The sequence below is a fragment of the Hypanus sabinus genome, chromosome 14 (assembly GCF_030144855.1).
Source record: "Hypanus sabinus isolate sHypSab1 chromosome 14, sHypSab1.hap1, whole genome shotgun sequence".
Taxonomy (NCBI): Eukaryota; Metazoa; Chordata; class Chondrichthyes; order Myliobatiformes; family Dasyatidae; genus Hypanus; species Hypanus sabinus.
In genome coordinates, this window is record NC_082719.1 from 71,545,027 (window position 1) to 71,561,381 (window position 16,355).

Here is a 16,355-nt window from a genome sequence, read left to right on the forward strand (position 1 = left end):
TCTGATCACATTTTAGGCCATACTTACACAGAAATAAGAGAAAATTCTACAGGATTCACAAACTTTCTAATACCACTGTACTTACCCAATGACTACAGTTGCACACATTATACGGAGCCAAATGCAAATAGGAGTTGGGAGAGGAAATTAAAAAAAAAAACTGAGATTATGGAGAATATATATTTATATAAAAATACAAAAATAAGCTGTTGAAATCATATTTATTAAGAGATTACCTATAGGAACCATAACTACAGAGTTGTTTTGTTCTTAGTCAAATATACATTGTTGATGGTGTCAAATTATTTGGTTGATACCCTTGTCCTTTTGTTCCAAGAAAAGTTAGCTCCATACGACTTTGGTCTGGTCAACTTTACTTTCTTTTCTTCCACTTCATATTTCCAACCTGTCATGATGTTGAAAATTTTAATACATGAGCTTTTTGTTCCATGCATAATGGCCACAGTTTTAAAGTTGTGTACCGGATCTTTATATCACCATAAATTATGGGAGCGCATGCAATTTCAATGCAGCTTTACTATGTAGTGAAAAGAGTAAGCTCCAAACCAAGTGAAATATATATAATGAATGCTTAGATTACTGCAGGACATACCGCAGGTGTAGTTTGAGAGAGCACTACTCTGTAAGTGTTCCTGCCATATTCATCATGTGCATGTGTAATGTCTACAGAAACTGTAATTTTGGTAAATAAGTCATTAACCTAAATCATACCCTATGCTCTTTATTAATTCTCCATGCCAGCAAACAGACTCTGAAGAAGTCAATCCATCCTGTTCCCGTCTCTCTACATCCCCCTTTCCAGCTAACATCTAACCTAAGAAATAGCAGCAGGAAGAGTAGGCCATCTGGTCATTGAGCCAGCTCTGCCATTCAATAAGATAATGTCTGATCTTACTGTGGTGGACTCAACTCTGTCTTTTCCCCCATAACCCTTAATTCCTCATGCTATGCAAAAATCTATCTAACTGTTTCTTAAATATAATTAATGAGATTGTCTTTACTGCTTCCCTGGGCAGAGAATTCCACCGATTCGCTGCTCTCTGGGAAAGAAGTTTCTCTTCATCTCCATTCTAATCTATTCTGCAAACCTTGAAACTATGTTCCCTAGTTCTAGTCTCAACTACCAGTGGAAACAACTGTACTATCTTACCTTATCTATCACCTTCATAACTTTATATGGTTCTCCAATTACTCACTCATTCTTCTGAATTCCAGTGAATATAGTCCCAGGCTAACCTCCTCATCTCTGGAATCAACCTGATGAACTCGCCCTGTACTGCTTCCAAAGTTAGTACATCTTATCTCAAGTAAAGATTGAGTCAAAACTAAGTCAAGCAAGGATAAGTACTTTTGAATTTGGTACTTCTTTCCTTTCCAATGTTCCAAATCATCAGACAGATAACAGTACAGGATGACCATAAATTTGACAATTAAAAATATGTAAATCAAAGACAGATCCATAGTCTGTTTCCTTGTCACTGTCTCAATCACCTCACTGACAATATTTTGCGATGAGCATATGAAATTCAACTCCAAGTTAAGCTTCAGACCACATATTTATGACCTTACTAATGTTGTCTATTTTAACATTCACAGCATTGCTCATCAATCCCCTCATCTCAGTTTATGTTACTGAAACTCTCATTTATTCCTTTGTAATTTTCATTTAGCTACTCCAATTCCCAAATGGCTGATTTCCCTCAATCTGCTGTTTGTAAACTTAACACCATCTAAAACCTTGCTCCCCACCTCATAACTCAGTGGTAAGATATGGCAGAGTCTGATTCAGGTAATGCTTAAAGATAATTTAAAATAGATGACTGGAAACAAATTCCATCATGTTTGGAACCATGGAATATTAAAATTATAAAAACAATAATATATTCAATTAAACAAAATAAAATGGCAAACGCTTAATCTTCTTTCATGCCATCATGAACTTCATTCAAACTAACATAGTATTACAATCGTAAATGTGAAGCTAGAACACAATATGTGATAACCAAAAACTAATTTTAAAATGAATGCCCAGATTTGTAATCATAGCAAAATACCGTTCTTTTCCACAAAAGCAATCGCATCTTCTTTGCTGGTGAAAGACAAAATGGTGTTTGACAGCGGATCAGCTCTGAAACAAAAACAAAATCTTTTACAACAATCAGACCTATTATTTAAGAAGTGGACCGTTACCTAGCAAACTGAGCAGGAATATCAGATAAGTATGATCATAACCAAGTTGTGCAATATCCAGATATTGAGAAATGTTATTCCTTCAACATCACTGGGCTAACATCTTCTTTTAATATATTTTTCATGAGTTTTTACAATGCAACAAGACAAAAAAACCAGTAAGATTTATACAGTGCAAAACAAACATTTCAAAGTACAATTCATAACAATTAAGCACTTTATTGTATAAAGTTAGTTACCACCCCACCCTCTCACTACCCAACTCCAAGCCAACCTTACAATGTACAAAAAAGTTAATCAGAACTACATCACCACAGAGCTGTATTTTTAAAAAGGTACCTTGCCTACTACCTAAACTGTAATATGATTACACATAAAAAACCCCATAAATCTTAATCATAAGAAGCTGGAAGTAAGGGATTAAAATGCAAAAGAAAAAAGGGAGGGATACATCCTTAATCTAAACAGGCATTATGAAAATATTCAAGAAAAGGTCCCTACACCTTTTGGAACTTTATATCTGAATTAAGAAGTGCATAATGAATCTTGTAATTCTCTATCAAACATACCTTGTCGATACGGCAGTACTAAGTTAACAAGACTGAAGTGCTTGTTCCCAGAAATTAGTTTTGCAAAAACCTTTTGTTTAACTGCATCTGAATAATTGTAACTTGGAAATGCTCAATAGTAATTTAAAGAAAACAGGTATATACATTTTTTTGGTCTTCAGGTTACAGTGTCCTCCTTTTATGAATCTCATTTTTAGTAATTATCTTCATTAATAATATAACCACATAACAATTACAGCACAGAAACAGGCCATCTCAGCCCTTCTAGTCTGTGCCGAACGCTTACTCTCACCTAGTCCCACCTACCTACACTCAGCCCATAACCCTCCATTCCTTTCCTGTCCATATACCTATCCAATTTTTTTTTTAAATGACAAAATCGAACTTGCCTCTACCACTTCTACTGGAAGTTCATTCCACACAGCTACCACTCTCTGAGTAAAGAAGTTCCCCCTCGTGTTACCCCTAAACTTTTGCCCCCTAACTCTCATGCCCTCTTGTTAGAATCTCCCCTACTCTCAATGGAAAAAGCCTATCCACGTCAACTCTATCTATCCCCCTCATAATTTTAAATACCTCTATCAAGTCCCCCCTTAACCTTCTACACTCCAAAGAATAAAGACCTAACTTGATCAACCTTTCCCTGTAACTTAGGTGCTAAAACCCAGGTAACATTCTAGTAAATCTCCTCTGTACTCTCTCTATTTTGTTGACATCTTTCCTATAATTTGGTGACCAGAGCCGTACACAATACTCCAAATTTGGCCTCACCAATGTCTAACATTACATCCCAACTCCTATACTCAATGCTCTGATTTATAAAGGCCAGCAAACCAAAAGCTTTCTTCACCACCCTATCCACATGAGATTCCACCTTCAGGGAACTATGCACCATTATTCCTAGATCACACTGTTCCTCTGCATTCCTCAACGCCCTACCATTTACCATGTATGTCTTATTTTGATTAGTCCTACCAAAATGTAGCACCTCACACTTATCAGCATTAAACTCCATCTGCCATCTTTCAGCCCACTCTTCTAACCGGCCGAATAATCTGGGTAAAATCTGAAACCGACTATGTGGATGACAACTAATGGAATGCCCAAAGCGTAGAATATCAAGGTATTAGCCCTGCAGGCCATATAGATCAATATCCAGATGTGGAGAGAAAGACAATTATGAATTGGGTATTGTGTAATGATTCAGATTAGATTAAGGAGCTTATGGTAAAGGAACCCTTAAAGAGGTATTGATAGCAAAATGATAAAATTTGCCTGCAGCTTGAAAGAGAGAAGATAAAGTCAGATGTAGCTCTACTACAATAGAGGACAGGGAATTACAGAGACATGGGAGAGGAGTTGGCCAAAGCTGATTGAAAGGGAAAGATCATGATAGCAGATTCTGCATACCCAGGCAACTTCTTCAGTTCATCCAATTTCTCTTTTCAAGAGAGTATTTCTCATTTCAAAAGAGGCTTTCTTTTTTCAAGGTGGGTATGGATCTGTCAGAGTCTGTGATCTACAGATTTTTGTAAGTGGTGGGTTTTCGGATGGACTATGCTATCTCCAGGAATGGCCTGGAAGATGTGCCCCCTTGGGGCTGGGAGGTCGAAATCTGGGGAGCGGCCCTGTGGGTGACCTAGTCCCTCCCCTATTTTTGCCTACTGAAGCATCGTGGGAGACTGAAACACTGAGACAGCAGGTGGTGTGTTTGGTAATTATTGGCTGCTATCAGAGGAAGGCCCCTGTGCTCAAGCGATCAAGCAATTCCTCTCTCTCTTTCGATGGCGAGTGAGAACCTGTCTGTCCTGGAAATGGGGGGGAGGGGTGCTTGGAACAGTGACATGGAAGATTTAAACATTGTGACAGCGAATTGCTGCTCTCTTGATGGAGAGAGAGAGAGAGAGAGAGTTTGCCTGAGTTACTAAAGTGCTGGCTGTGGACTGTAATTTGATGGACTCTGGATCAATGGACTCTTTGGTGCTTCTGCTGTTGCAGGGGGGGTGTCAATGCTCTTTGCTGCTGCCAGTGTGAAAGGAGGGGAAGGGGAGGATTTGATGCTTCTATCATTCAATGGGGTTTCTTTGTTTCGTAGATGTTTGTGAAAAGGGCAAAATTCAGGTTGTGTACAGGATACATACTCTGATATTAAATGTACTTTGAAACCTAAACACCAACAGGGATGACAACAGAATAGCAATGGCTGGAGTTTCTGGGGATAATTTGGAAAGCACAGGATAGATACCTCCTGAAAATAAAAAAGTATTCTAAAGGGAGAATGAGGAAACTATGGATGACAAGTGAAGTCAAAGACAACGTAAAAAATCATGATAATCGTTGGGGATTTTAACATAAAATTGGATTGGGAAAACCAGGTCAGTACTGCACCTCAAGAGAAAGAATTTGTAGAAAATGTAAGGGATAGCTTTTTAGAAGAGCTTGTCCTCTAGGGGAATGGCTGTGCTGGATTGGGGTGTTGCGCAATGATCTGGAGGTGCTAAGAGAGCTTAGGGTTAAGGAACCCTTAGGGAACAGTGATCACAATATGACTGAGTTTACACTGAAATTTGTGAGGGAAAAAATAAAACCCGATGTGTCAGTATTTCAATGGCATGAGAAGGGAAATGGCTGAAGTTGACTGGAAAGAGACACTAGCAGGAAGGACAGCAGAGCAATAATGGCTGGAGTTTCTGCAACAAATGAGGGAAGTGCAAAACAGATATATTCCAAATAAGAAGAAATTTTCCAAGGGTAGAAGGACACTACCGTAACTAACAAGTGAAGCCAGAGCTAAAGTAAAAGCAAAAGAGAGGGCTCACAAGAAAGCCAGAGCGAGTGGGAAGATAGAGGATTGGGAAGCTTTTAAAAACTTGCAGAAGGAAACTAAGAAGGTCATTAGGAAGGAAAAGATGAATTATGAAAGGAAGCTGGTGACAAATATCAAAGAAGATACTAAAAGCTTTCTTAAGTATATAAAAGGTAAAAGAGAGACGAGGGTAGATATAGGATCAATACAAAATGACGCTGGAGATATTGTAATGAGAGATGCAGAGATGGCCGAGGAACTTCATGCATATTTTGCATCAGTCTTCACAGTGGAAGACGACTGCAGTATACTGGACATTCAAGAGTATCAGGGAAGTGATGTTTGTGCAGTGAAAATTACGACTGAGAAAGTGCTCAGGAAGCTTAATGATCTGAGGGTGGATAAACCCCCTGGACCTAATGAAAGTAGCTGGAGAGATTGCAGAGGCATTGGCAATGATCTTTCAAGAATCATTAGATTCTGGCATTGTACTGGATGAATGGAAAATTGCAAATGTTACTCTGCTATTTAAGAAGGGTGGGAAGGGTGGTTAGCCCGACATCAGTGGATGGGAAGTTGTTGAATCGATTATTAGGGATGAGATTATGGAGTACCTGGAGGCACATGACACAATAGGCCGAAGCCAGCATGGTTTCCTAAAAGGAAAATCCTGCCTGACAAACCTACAGCATGTCTTTGAGGAAATTACAAGCAAGGTAGACAAAGGAGATGCAGTAGATGTGGTGTACTTGGATTTTCAGAAGGTCTTTGACAAGGTGCCACACACGAGGCTGCTTAGCAAGATAAGAGCCCGTGGAATTACAGGGAATTTACTAGCATGGGTGAAGCATTGGCTGGTTGGTAGAAGACAGAGAGTCGGAATAAAGGGATCTTATTCTGGCTGTTTGCCAGTTACCAGTGGAGTTCCACAGGGGTCTATGTTGGGACTGCTGCTTTTTACAACGTATATCAATGATTTGGACTATGGTATTAATGGATTTGTGGCTAAATTTGCCGATGATACAAAGATAGGTGGAGGAGTGGGTGGTGTTGAGGAAACAGAGAGCCTGTAGAGAGACTTAGATAGTTTAGGGGAATGGGCAAAGAAGTGGCAAATGAAATACAATGTTGGAAAGTGTATGGTCATGCACTTTGGTGGAAGAATTAAATGGGCAGATTATTACTTAGATGGGGAGAGAATTCAAAATGCAGAGATGCAAAGGGACTTGGGAGACCATGTGCAAAATACCCTAAAGGTTAACCTCCAGGTTGAGTTGGTTGTGGAAAAGGTGAATGAAATGTTGGCATTCATTTCTAGAGGTATAAAAGGCAGGGGAGTGGGGATGACTAGAAGAATTGGATCAGCCCATGATTGAATGGCAGAGCAGACTCTATGGGCCGAATGGCCTACTTCTGCTCCTATACCTTATGGTCATATCTTCTTAAAAGAGAGGGCATATAATATAGCAAAATTTAGTGGGAAGTTAGAAGATTGATACATTTTAAAAACCAACAGAAAGGAACTAAAAATGCCATACTGAGAAAATAAATGAACTATGAAGTAAGCTGACCAAAATCAGAGGATACCAAATGTTTTTTCAGATATATAGAGAATAAGAGAGGTGAGAATGGATATCAGACCATTGGAAAATGAGGAAAATGACACTGCAGAGGTAATAAAGGGGGACAAAGAAATGGTGGATGGCCTTTTACAGTCGTCTTGACCATGGAATGATCCAATCACAAACAAGAGAAAATCTGCAGAAGCTGGAAATCCAAGCAACACACACAAAATGGTGGAGTAATTCAGCAGGCCAGGCAACATCTATGAAAAAGAGCACAGTCCACATTTCGGGCTGAGACCCTCCAGCAGGACTGGAGAAAAAAGATGAAGAGTAGAGTTAATAGGTGGGGAGAGGGGAGGGAGAAACACAAGGTGATAGGTGAAACCAGGAGGGGATGGGGGAATAGACTGGGAAGTTGGTTGGTGAAAGAGATGCAGGGCTGGAGAAGGGGGTATCAAATAGGAGAGGACACAGGTCATGAAAAAAAGAAAAGGGGGGAGGAGCACCAGAGACGGGCAGGCAAGGAGATAAGGTGAGAGAGGGAGAAAGGGATGGGGAATGGTGAAGAGGTGGGGGAGGGGCATTACCAGAAATCTGCAAAATCGATGTTCATGCCATCAGGTTGGAGGCTAGCTGGACAGAACATAAGATGTTGTTCCTCCAACCTGAGTGTGGCCTTAACACGACAGTAGAGGTGGCCATGCATAAACATAATCGGAATGGGAATTGGAAGTGGAAATAAATTGCGTGGCCACTAGGATATCCTGCTTTCTCTAGCAGATGGAGCACAACTGCTCAGCAAAGCAGTCTCTCAATCTACGTCAGGTCTCACCAAGATACAGGAGGACACACCAGGAACACCGGACACAGTATACGACTCCAAAAGACTCACTGGTGAAGTACAGCCTCACCTGCAAGGACTGTTTGAGGCCCTGAATGGTAGTGAGGGAAGACAATAGACAGCAGGGCAGGAGTAGGCCATTTGGCCCTTCTAGCCAGCACCGCCATTCACTGTGATCATGGCTGATCGTACACAATCAGTACCCCGTTCCTGCCCTCTCCCCATATCTATTGACCCTGCTATCTATAAGAGCTCTATCTAACTCTCTTGAAAGCATCCAGAGACTTGGCCTCCACTGCCTTCTGGGGCACATGTAGGATCTTCTGAAGAGATGATGGATCCGCTGTAGCACTTGTTCTGCTTGCAAGGATAAGTTCCAGGAGGGAGATCAGTGGGGAGGGGCGAATGGACAAGGGAGTTGCATAAGCAGCAATCCCTGCAGAACGGGAAAAATGAGGGGGGTGGGGGGTGCAGGGGAAGACGTGCTTGGTGGTAGGATCCTGTTCGAGGTGGCGGAAGTTGTCGAGAATTATGTGCTGGACGCAGAAGCTGGTGTGATGGTAGGTAAGCACAAGATGGATCCTCTCCCTGAGGATCTGGCTGGAGGGAGGATGGGGTGAGAGCATGTGTGTGTGAAATAGGAGAGAGTGCAGTTGCTATACTAACGTGGTGCTTGGGAAGCTGAAAAGTCTGAAGATAGGTAAGTCACCTGGAACAAATGGACCTCTCCCCAGGGTTCTGAAAGAGGTAGCTGAAGAGATTGTGGAGACATTATTAATGATCTCTGAAGAATCACTAGATCTGGAAAGGTACCAGAGGATTAGAAGATTGCAAAGGTCACTCCACTTTTTAAGAGGAGGAGGAGGAGGAGGAAGAAAGGAAATTATAGGCCAGTTAGTCTGACTTAAGTGGTTGGGAAGATATTGGAGTCCATTACTAAGGAAGAGGCTTCAGGATACTTAGAAGCACACAATTAAATAGGCCAAAATCAGTAAGGTTTCTTTAACGGGTAATCTTTCCCGACAAATCTGCTGAAATTCTTTGAAATTGATAGTAGATGGTTGCCTGTTATCTACATCAATGATCTGGATGATAATGTGGTTAACTGGATCAGCAAATTTGCAAATGACATCAAGGTTGGGGGTGTACAGGACAGAGAAGATTATCAAAGCTTGTAATGGGATCTGGACCAGCAGGAAAAACAGGCTGAAAAATGGCAGATGGAATTTAATGCAGACAAGTGCAGTGGGAGGACCAACCAGGATAGATCTTACACAGTGAGTGGTAGGTCACTGAAGAGTGTGGCAGAACAAAGGGATCTGGGAATAGAGGTCCATAATTCATTGAAAGCAATGTTACAAGTAGATAGAGTCATTAAGAAAGCTTTAGGTACATTGGACTTCAGAGATCAAAGTATTGAGTACAGGACTTGGGATGTTATGTTGAAATTGTACAAGATGTTGGTGAGGCCTAATTTTCAGCATTATGTGCCATGGCTATAATTGCACATGGTACTCCATTTGTGGCCTAACCAGTGTTTAGTAAAGATGTACCATAACTATCCTACTCTTTATTGTATGCTGTAACTAATAAAAGTTAGTGCCCTGAAAAATGTCACCATTTAATTCTACCCATGCTGCCACCTTCAAGGATCCTCGGACTTATACATCAAAGTCCCCCATTCTTAAATACTCTTAAGGGCTTACCATTCATTGTATATTTCTTACCCTTATCAGTCCTCCCATTGCCTCATACTGGTCAGGATTCAATTCCCTCTGCCTGCTTTACCAAATGATCAGTATCTTCTGGCAATCCATGACTATTGTTGAAGTTTCTAATTTTTGTATCCACAGAGGAGGGCAAATGGTGACAGTGCTACCTCCTGTACAAATGTTTAATGTACATGTCAAACAACAAGGATTGCAGCACTAATCCTCATGGTACATCACTGGTCAAATGCTTTCATTGACAAAAACAACCTTCACTACCTCCATGTCTTCTACTAGCAAACCAATTTTGGATCCAATTGGCCTTGGATCCCATGGGTCAAAATTTTTGGACAAGTTTCCAATAGAAACTTGGTCAAAGGTGATACTGCAGTATGCACTGCCCTTATCAACACATTTATTACCTTTATCAAATTGGTCAGACAGGATCTTCACCTAATACATCCACGCCAACTGTTTTTAAATTAATTCGTACCTTCCTGAGTGTAGATTAATCCTGTCCATTATATTTTCCAAGAACATATCTACCACTGGTGTCAGACTCACAGGCTTAATACCTCTGCAGCCTTTGAATACATTTCCAGTCAGTTAGCACTTCACCTGTAGCTAGCAAAGATTTGGAAATCAGCCAGAGCTGGAGCATCTCTTCCGTTACCAATCCCCCTCCCCACCCCACTGTACACCTCTTCCTCTCCCCCACCCCATATAGCCTAGAATACATCTCATCAGGTTCTGAAGATTTATCCACCTTTAAGCCCACTAAAATAACTAATACTTCTCAACATTCTGTTCTTCACCATCCTATTTATTTACACTTCACTTCTTCTGTGCCTTAACATTCCCTTCATTCTCCATGAAGTGTTGCAGAGACGCCTTTTTGGCTATCAGATCTCACTGTTGATCACATCCACCCAGACTGCCAGTCTGGACTTCACATGCTAGGACATGCATGCCCCTATTTTAGCAGGTATGAGGCCTGCCAGCTATCCTTACCTGGTTTAACACGACTGTTGAAGCAGTGTACCATGGTGTGGCCGCTGTCAAATGCAAACAGCTACTTGGAGCCATAGGTGAGAGCTGAGGGTCCAGAGGGGACCAAAGGTGAGTGAGGTGTCCCAGAATAGACACAACAAGCCTCTTCACCAGAGATGCCACCACTCCAAGGATGCCCCATACAATGCAGCATACATTGGATAAATTCCTCCGTTGATAACTATTAGGAACGTAGTGTGTTCGGTATTTCATTTAAATACGTAATTTGTTACTCAGTGAAATGGTAGTTTGTCTTCTTAACTTTTCCATGAACCAGCTAAATGGGGAAGTCGCTTAAATGGGCCAAAATGTACTGTCCTAATGAACTGGAACCCACTGTATACTTTTGTGGCTCTCTGACTCCAACCATTTTGCATTTTCTCAGTTACTGGCAGTCTGCAGTTGTATTAATACTTTCGTCTACAAACCTGCTCAAAACTCATAACTTTGGTTACATAGTTGGTAAGTTTTCCTGAATCTACTGCAATCACTTGTACACTCTGCTTTGAAGTACCATGGAGCATATTACTTTAAGAGCAATAAATAAATTTGTTGCTGCTGACAGAACGTACAGTGTGTAACATTTCTTTGTTGACAAATGGCCTGTTCTAAGTTAATGGCTTACTAGAAATAAACTGCCAGGCCAAATAGGTGAATTAAGTTTATTGGATGAGGCCAATATTTGAACAGCGTTTTGAACGAGCAGAAGCAAGTGTTATAAATCCTGCTCATATGTGGTTTACAAAAGGTCATGCAATATATTTTATGGGAAAACAGGTTTAAGAGAAGAAGAAATTTAACCCAAATTCATTTATACTTCATAATGCAACAAGTTATTAAATATAAAACTTACGTCGATGCCCAACCCATTAAAGGATTTTCCCAGCGTTCCCTTGTGTCAAACTCTATTTTCCATAGTTTTGTGTTGTTTGTGCCAGACTGCATTGCATTCCGTGCTGGAACAAAAATCCTCACTTTCCGTGTTCTGACTTGGTCTTCTGGAACACCAGTTATTGGACTGATATCCTACATGTTAGAAACAGAAGATGGTAAATCACAAATTCCAAATACACTGATCTTACTCTGTGAGCTCTTCTCAAAACAGGATTCTGCATCACTCAGATACAAAGGAGGTTTGTAAATCATTGCACATCCAAAGCAGCATGCAATGAATCTTTAACTATCTTATCAGGAAACTGTGATAATTATGGTATCTGTGGTATTGTTTAAACTTTTTCTACACATCAAATGAATAGCAGCTGTGTTTTAAGAATGCAAGAGTCAATATCACCACAGTCACAGCGAACATTGTATTATTTCCCATTAGTTTTAATTTTTGTTCTGTGACATTTTGGCTTCCTATCTTTTTATATCTTCTGTAGTGTTCATGTTTTGAAACTGAAACTAGCCCGACATTTTGGCTAATAACTTAATGAATTCTCACTGCAGGCTATTAAAAAGGCCAGCTATCATTGTAATGATATAAACTATTTGTAAAATATTTTCTTATTTATTTAATGCAGCCTTGATTAAGGAAATATTTTTTTTCTCAGATCTGTGCATCATGTACAAGGGGGAAGAAATTAATGGATGCTGCTTATGAGCACAAAATTCCTTCATACTTCACTACAAATTAGAACTTTCTCTGGCATTGTTGTTGATGATGGTCTTGAAAGCAGCTTCAAATTTGAAATGTCAATTAAATCATCATAACGGAGAATAATCAAGGTGAGCAGAAGGAAGGAGTCTCTTACACAGAACACCAAAGATGAGTGAAGCAAGCCTAGAAAGATGCATGATATTACTTAATCTCATATAGGTACTGGCTAAATGACAAATTAAACTATGTTTTTACCAGTTAACAGGTTAAAGAACAAAAACAGAATATAATTTCTATTACTGGATCCTTATCCAGAAGACAGGAAACATGCTTTTGTGTCTAACCACTTCAGCAGGCAGCTGGATGAGGGAGGAAGGAGAAAGATGGCAAAAATAGTTAAATTCATTTAATTACATTAAATCTGAAATATAAAAATGATTTAAACAATGAACAGTCTTTAAAACCTCTCCAGTTCACTATTGATCTTCAAAGAAGAAGGGACTTTCTTACCTGGCCCTCATATACAGTATATACAACACCAATTTCAATGATGTGATTGACTTTTAATTGCCCTCTAAAAAGGCTCAGAGACCAACTTGGGTCGGGGAGCAATTAGAGATATATAATAAATGCTAGTCTTGCCAGAAACATGCTCATCTCATGAACAAGCATTAATTAAAAAAAAAATACAGGGAGCAACTCAGGAAAAATTATCTTCTAATTTATTGCAAACAAATTATCTTTCTCATCTTTTGCTGCCAAGGCCAAATTCACAATCTCTCTTTTGCACAGGATAAAAAGATCTGTTAAATCTTATGATCCAGTGCTCATCATGAAAGTTCTTGTAGAATGAAAAAATTACCAGACTTAAACAATTAACATATGTTTAGTTTTTACTAACTGTGCCAAACATATCCTTCTCAAAATGAATAGAATGATAAAAGGTAATTGAACAAGCAACACAAATATTTTTGCTTGTCAATTTGCATATAAGAACTTCAAAATATTCTGAATACAGGTGGCCCCCATTTTCCGACACCTCGCTGATACGAAGACCTACATTAGTTACCTGTTTTCGCTATCAGAAGGTGTTTTCACTGTTACGAAAAAGCAGCCAAGCTCCTCCCCCGGAACTGTATTCTAGCCAGCATTGCTTAATCACGTGCTTGTGAGCATCTGTGCTTTATGTCGATTTATTTTGCGCATCTGTTAGCAAGATGAGTTCTAAGGTATCGGGAAAGACTGAAAGAGCTTGTAAAGGTATTACACTTAGCGTAAGACTAGACATAATTAAGTGTTTCAATCGTGGTGACCAAAGTAAGGACATTGTCTGCGTGTTGAACCAAGCACTATTTTTTACTGTTGGTTCTGCTCGTAGCAAAGTGGTCTCTCTTAGTCGACAGCCAATAATGGATAAAATGGGAAGTCTATTGCTTGAGTGGATTGATGGGTGTACAAAGTGTGGTGTTCCATTAAGTTATCTTATACTTAAGGAGAAAACAGTCATCCTTTTTAATAAGCTGAAACTGAAAGCACTGGACGATGGTGATGAAAGTGTTGCAAAAGTGGAATTTAAAGGTGGTTTTGATTGGTTTCCGAGGTGAGGGAAGCTTCATTATTTCTACTTTATATAGGCTCTGTATTTTTATGTGCTATTTGGTATGATTTGGCAGCTTCATAACTTAAAGGTTACTGGAGAGACTGCTTACACTAGCTACGTAGTGAGATTATATGCTACGTTGTTCGATTTTTGATACGCTAGAGCAATGATTTATCATATCATTCCTGCTTTTACTATATGTTACTGTTATTTTAGGTTTTATGTGTTATTTGACATGATTTTGTAGGTGATTTTTTGGGTCTGGGAACGCTCACAAACTTTTCCCATATAAATAAATGGTAATTGCTTATTCACTTTATGACATTTCGGCTTACGAACCGTTTCATTGGAATGCTCTACCTTTGGATAGCGGGGGAAACCTGTATTAATATTATTTCACTGAACTGTTCTTTATGAATATTAATACCTCACTTGTCTTTCGTACTCCCAGAGGGAATCGTTGTTTGCCAGTGAATAAACGGTTTCTTATAGAGTAACCAACCAATTAATGGAACCGATCAGAATCAGAAAAACTGTTAGGTCCGATTGATCACAGAAAAATCCTCACTTTTCAAAGGACACAACTGACTTGACTTTCCATCTATATTTATGCACACTTGTCAGATTTGCTGTCATTTATCAGTTCATTTAGCAATTTAAAAAAATTACATCTAATAAACAATAAAATTATAGGATTAAGAAATGGCACAACACATTACTAACTACTAAACATATTTGTGAGGCCCTTTTGAATGTTGACATTTCTACTGACAAGATCAACCTTTTCATTTGTGAGTTATAAATGAAAATAATATCTGAGTAGGTCAACAACTACCTTAACTACAGAATCTGAAAAGCTATACTCTCTAGCTCATTCTGTAGCTAGACTCTGGTCCCCATCATTCAATTCCACAATCTAACTGAATGAATTCAGATAAGCATCTATCCTAAATGTGTTTTGATTTCTTGCTATACAACATGAGATAAGCAAATTACCCAGTTTGTAAATATGGCGCTGACAAGAAAAATAAGTGTTCTATCTAAAATTCTCTGGAAAATTGCATGCCAGTTAATACTTGCAAAGTAAAAACAACTGCAGGTGCTGAAAAATGTTGAGCATATTCAGGCAGGCAGTATATTTGAGAGAGAGAGAGAGAGAGAGAGAGAGAGAGAGAGAGAGAGAGAGAGAGAGAGAGAGAGAGAGAGAGAGAGAGTGAGAGTGAACAAAATTCTAGTCTCAGAATACAAACAAGTTACTTTAATACCCATTGAAACTTAAAGCTTAGTTAAAATAACAAGTGAAGACATTCAAATGTCCACATCTAATATAATATAATCAGACCCACATCCACTTTTTGCCATAGATGGACTAACCCTCTCTAAAAGAAACAGTCCAATTTATAGTTATTGGTGCCATTCATGACCAGTTATGGGAAAAGCAGAACTCTCAAGCAGCAGCAGTTTTAAAAATTTATTTAATATTGATTCAGTTGACTTGAATCAATATTAATGAAGTGTCTGAATGGACTCAAGTCTCTCTGATATGGCTGGAGTTGGAAACAAGATCAAGCTCCTTCAAAAATATGAATGAATAGGCTACGATTAGATAGGATAGATTTTGCACAATTTGGTCATGCTTTGCTTGGGGGTAATTATTCCCATACAAAATTAAATCCTGTTTCAGGCAAAAAAAATTTAAAAATCAGTAAATTTTACTACTGGTATTTGCTGGAGTCCAATGTTCTGTACAAGGTTAGACAAACTCATTGTTTACTCTGGAGCACTGGAGGATGAAGGGAAGCTTGACAGACACTTACAAAATTCTGAGATGTAATAGGATACACAATCAGAATTTTTCTCCTTGGATAGAAATGTTGAATACTGGAGGTGAGAGAGAGAGAAAAAGTTTAAAGAGGATGTCTGGGGTATTTTTTTAAAAATATATTTTTAATATTTTCAGGTACCAGGATTGGTAGTGGAAACAGATATGATAGTTGAGTTCAAGAGGCTTTTTAATAGGTGCATGAACATTTATGGAATGGTGGGATATAGATTATGTGCAGAAAGAGGTTAGTTTAATTTGGTATTATAACCCAGATGTCATGTACTGTTCAGTTTGCAATACCTTCAGAATGCTACTGTAGTACCATGTTCACAACAAGCATATTGAGGTATGAGAGAGCTTCATGAAGATGCAATCTTAATGGCTTTACTTCTGCAATGCCCACCAGAAATGCTATATGAGTTACCGTCATTGAAAACACAGGTTGTATGTCTGAGCTGCTGGTCTTGCTGGAGAAGGATACAGAAGATCACAATTATAATCTTTCTTTCTTTTTCATCTTTTTATTGAATTTCATATACAAAAAACATATAATATTAAATAGGTTATGAGTGCACTAGA

General features: G+C 39.0%; 1 protein-coding gene across 1 annotated transcript in view; it reads right to left on the reverse strand.

Moving 5' to 3' along the window:
* Positions 1-204: 204 nt before the first annotated feature.
* ndufs4 (NADH:ubiquinone oxidoreductase subunit S4) overlaps positions 205-16,355 on the reverse strand; it is a 100,801-nt gene continuing 84,650 nt past the window's right edge. Inside the window, exons 3-5 of the mRNA XM_059989430.1 lie at positions 11,605-11,777; positions 2,076-2,149; positions 205-406 (exon numbers count right to left, since the gene is read on the reverse strand). Coding sequence (XP_059845413.1) covers positions 303-406; positions 2,076-2,149; positions 11,605-11,777 — 351 coding nt within the window. The 3' untranslated portion in view covers positions 205-302. The remainder of the gene's footprint in view (positions 407-2,075; positions 2,150-11,604; positions 11,778-16,355) is intronic.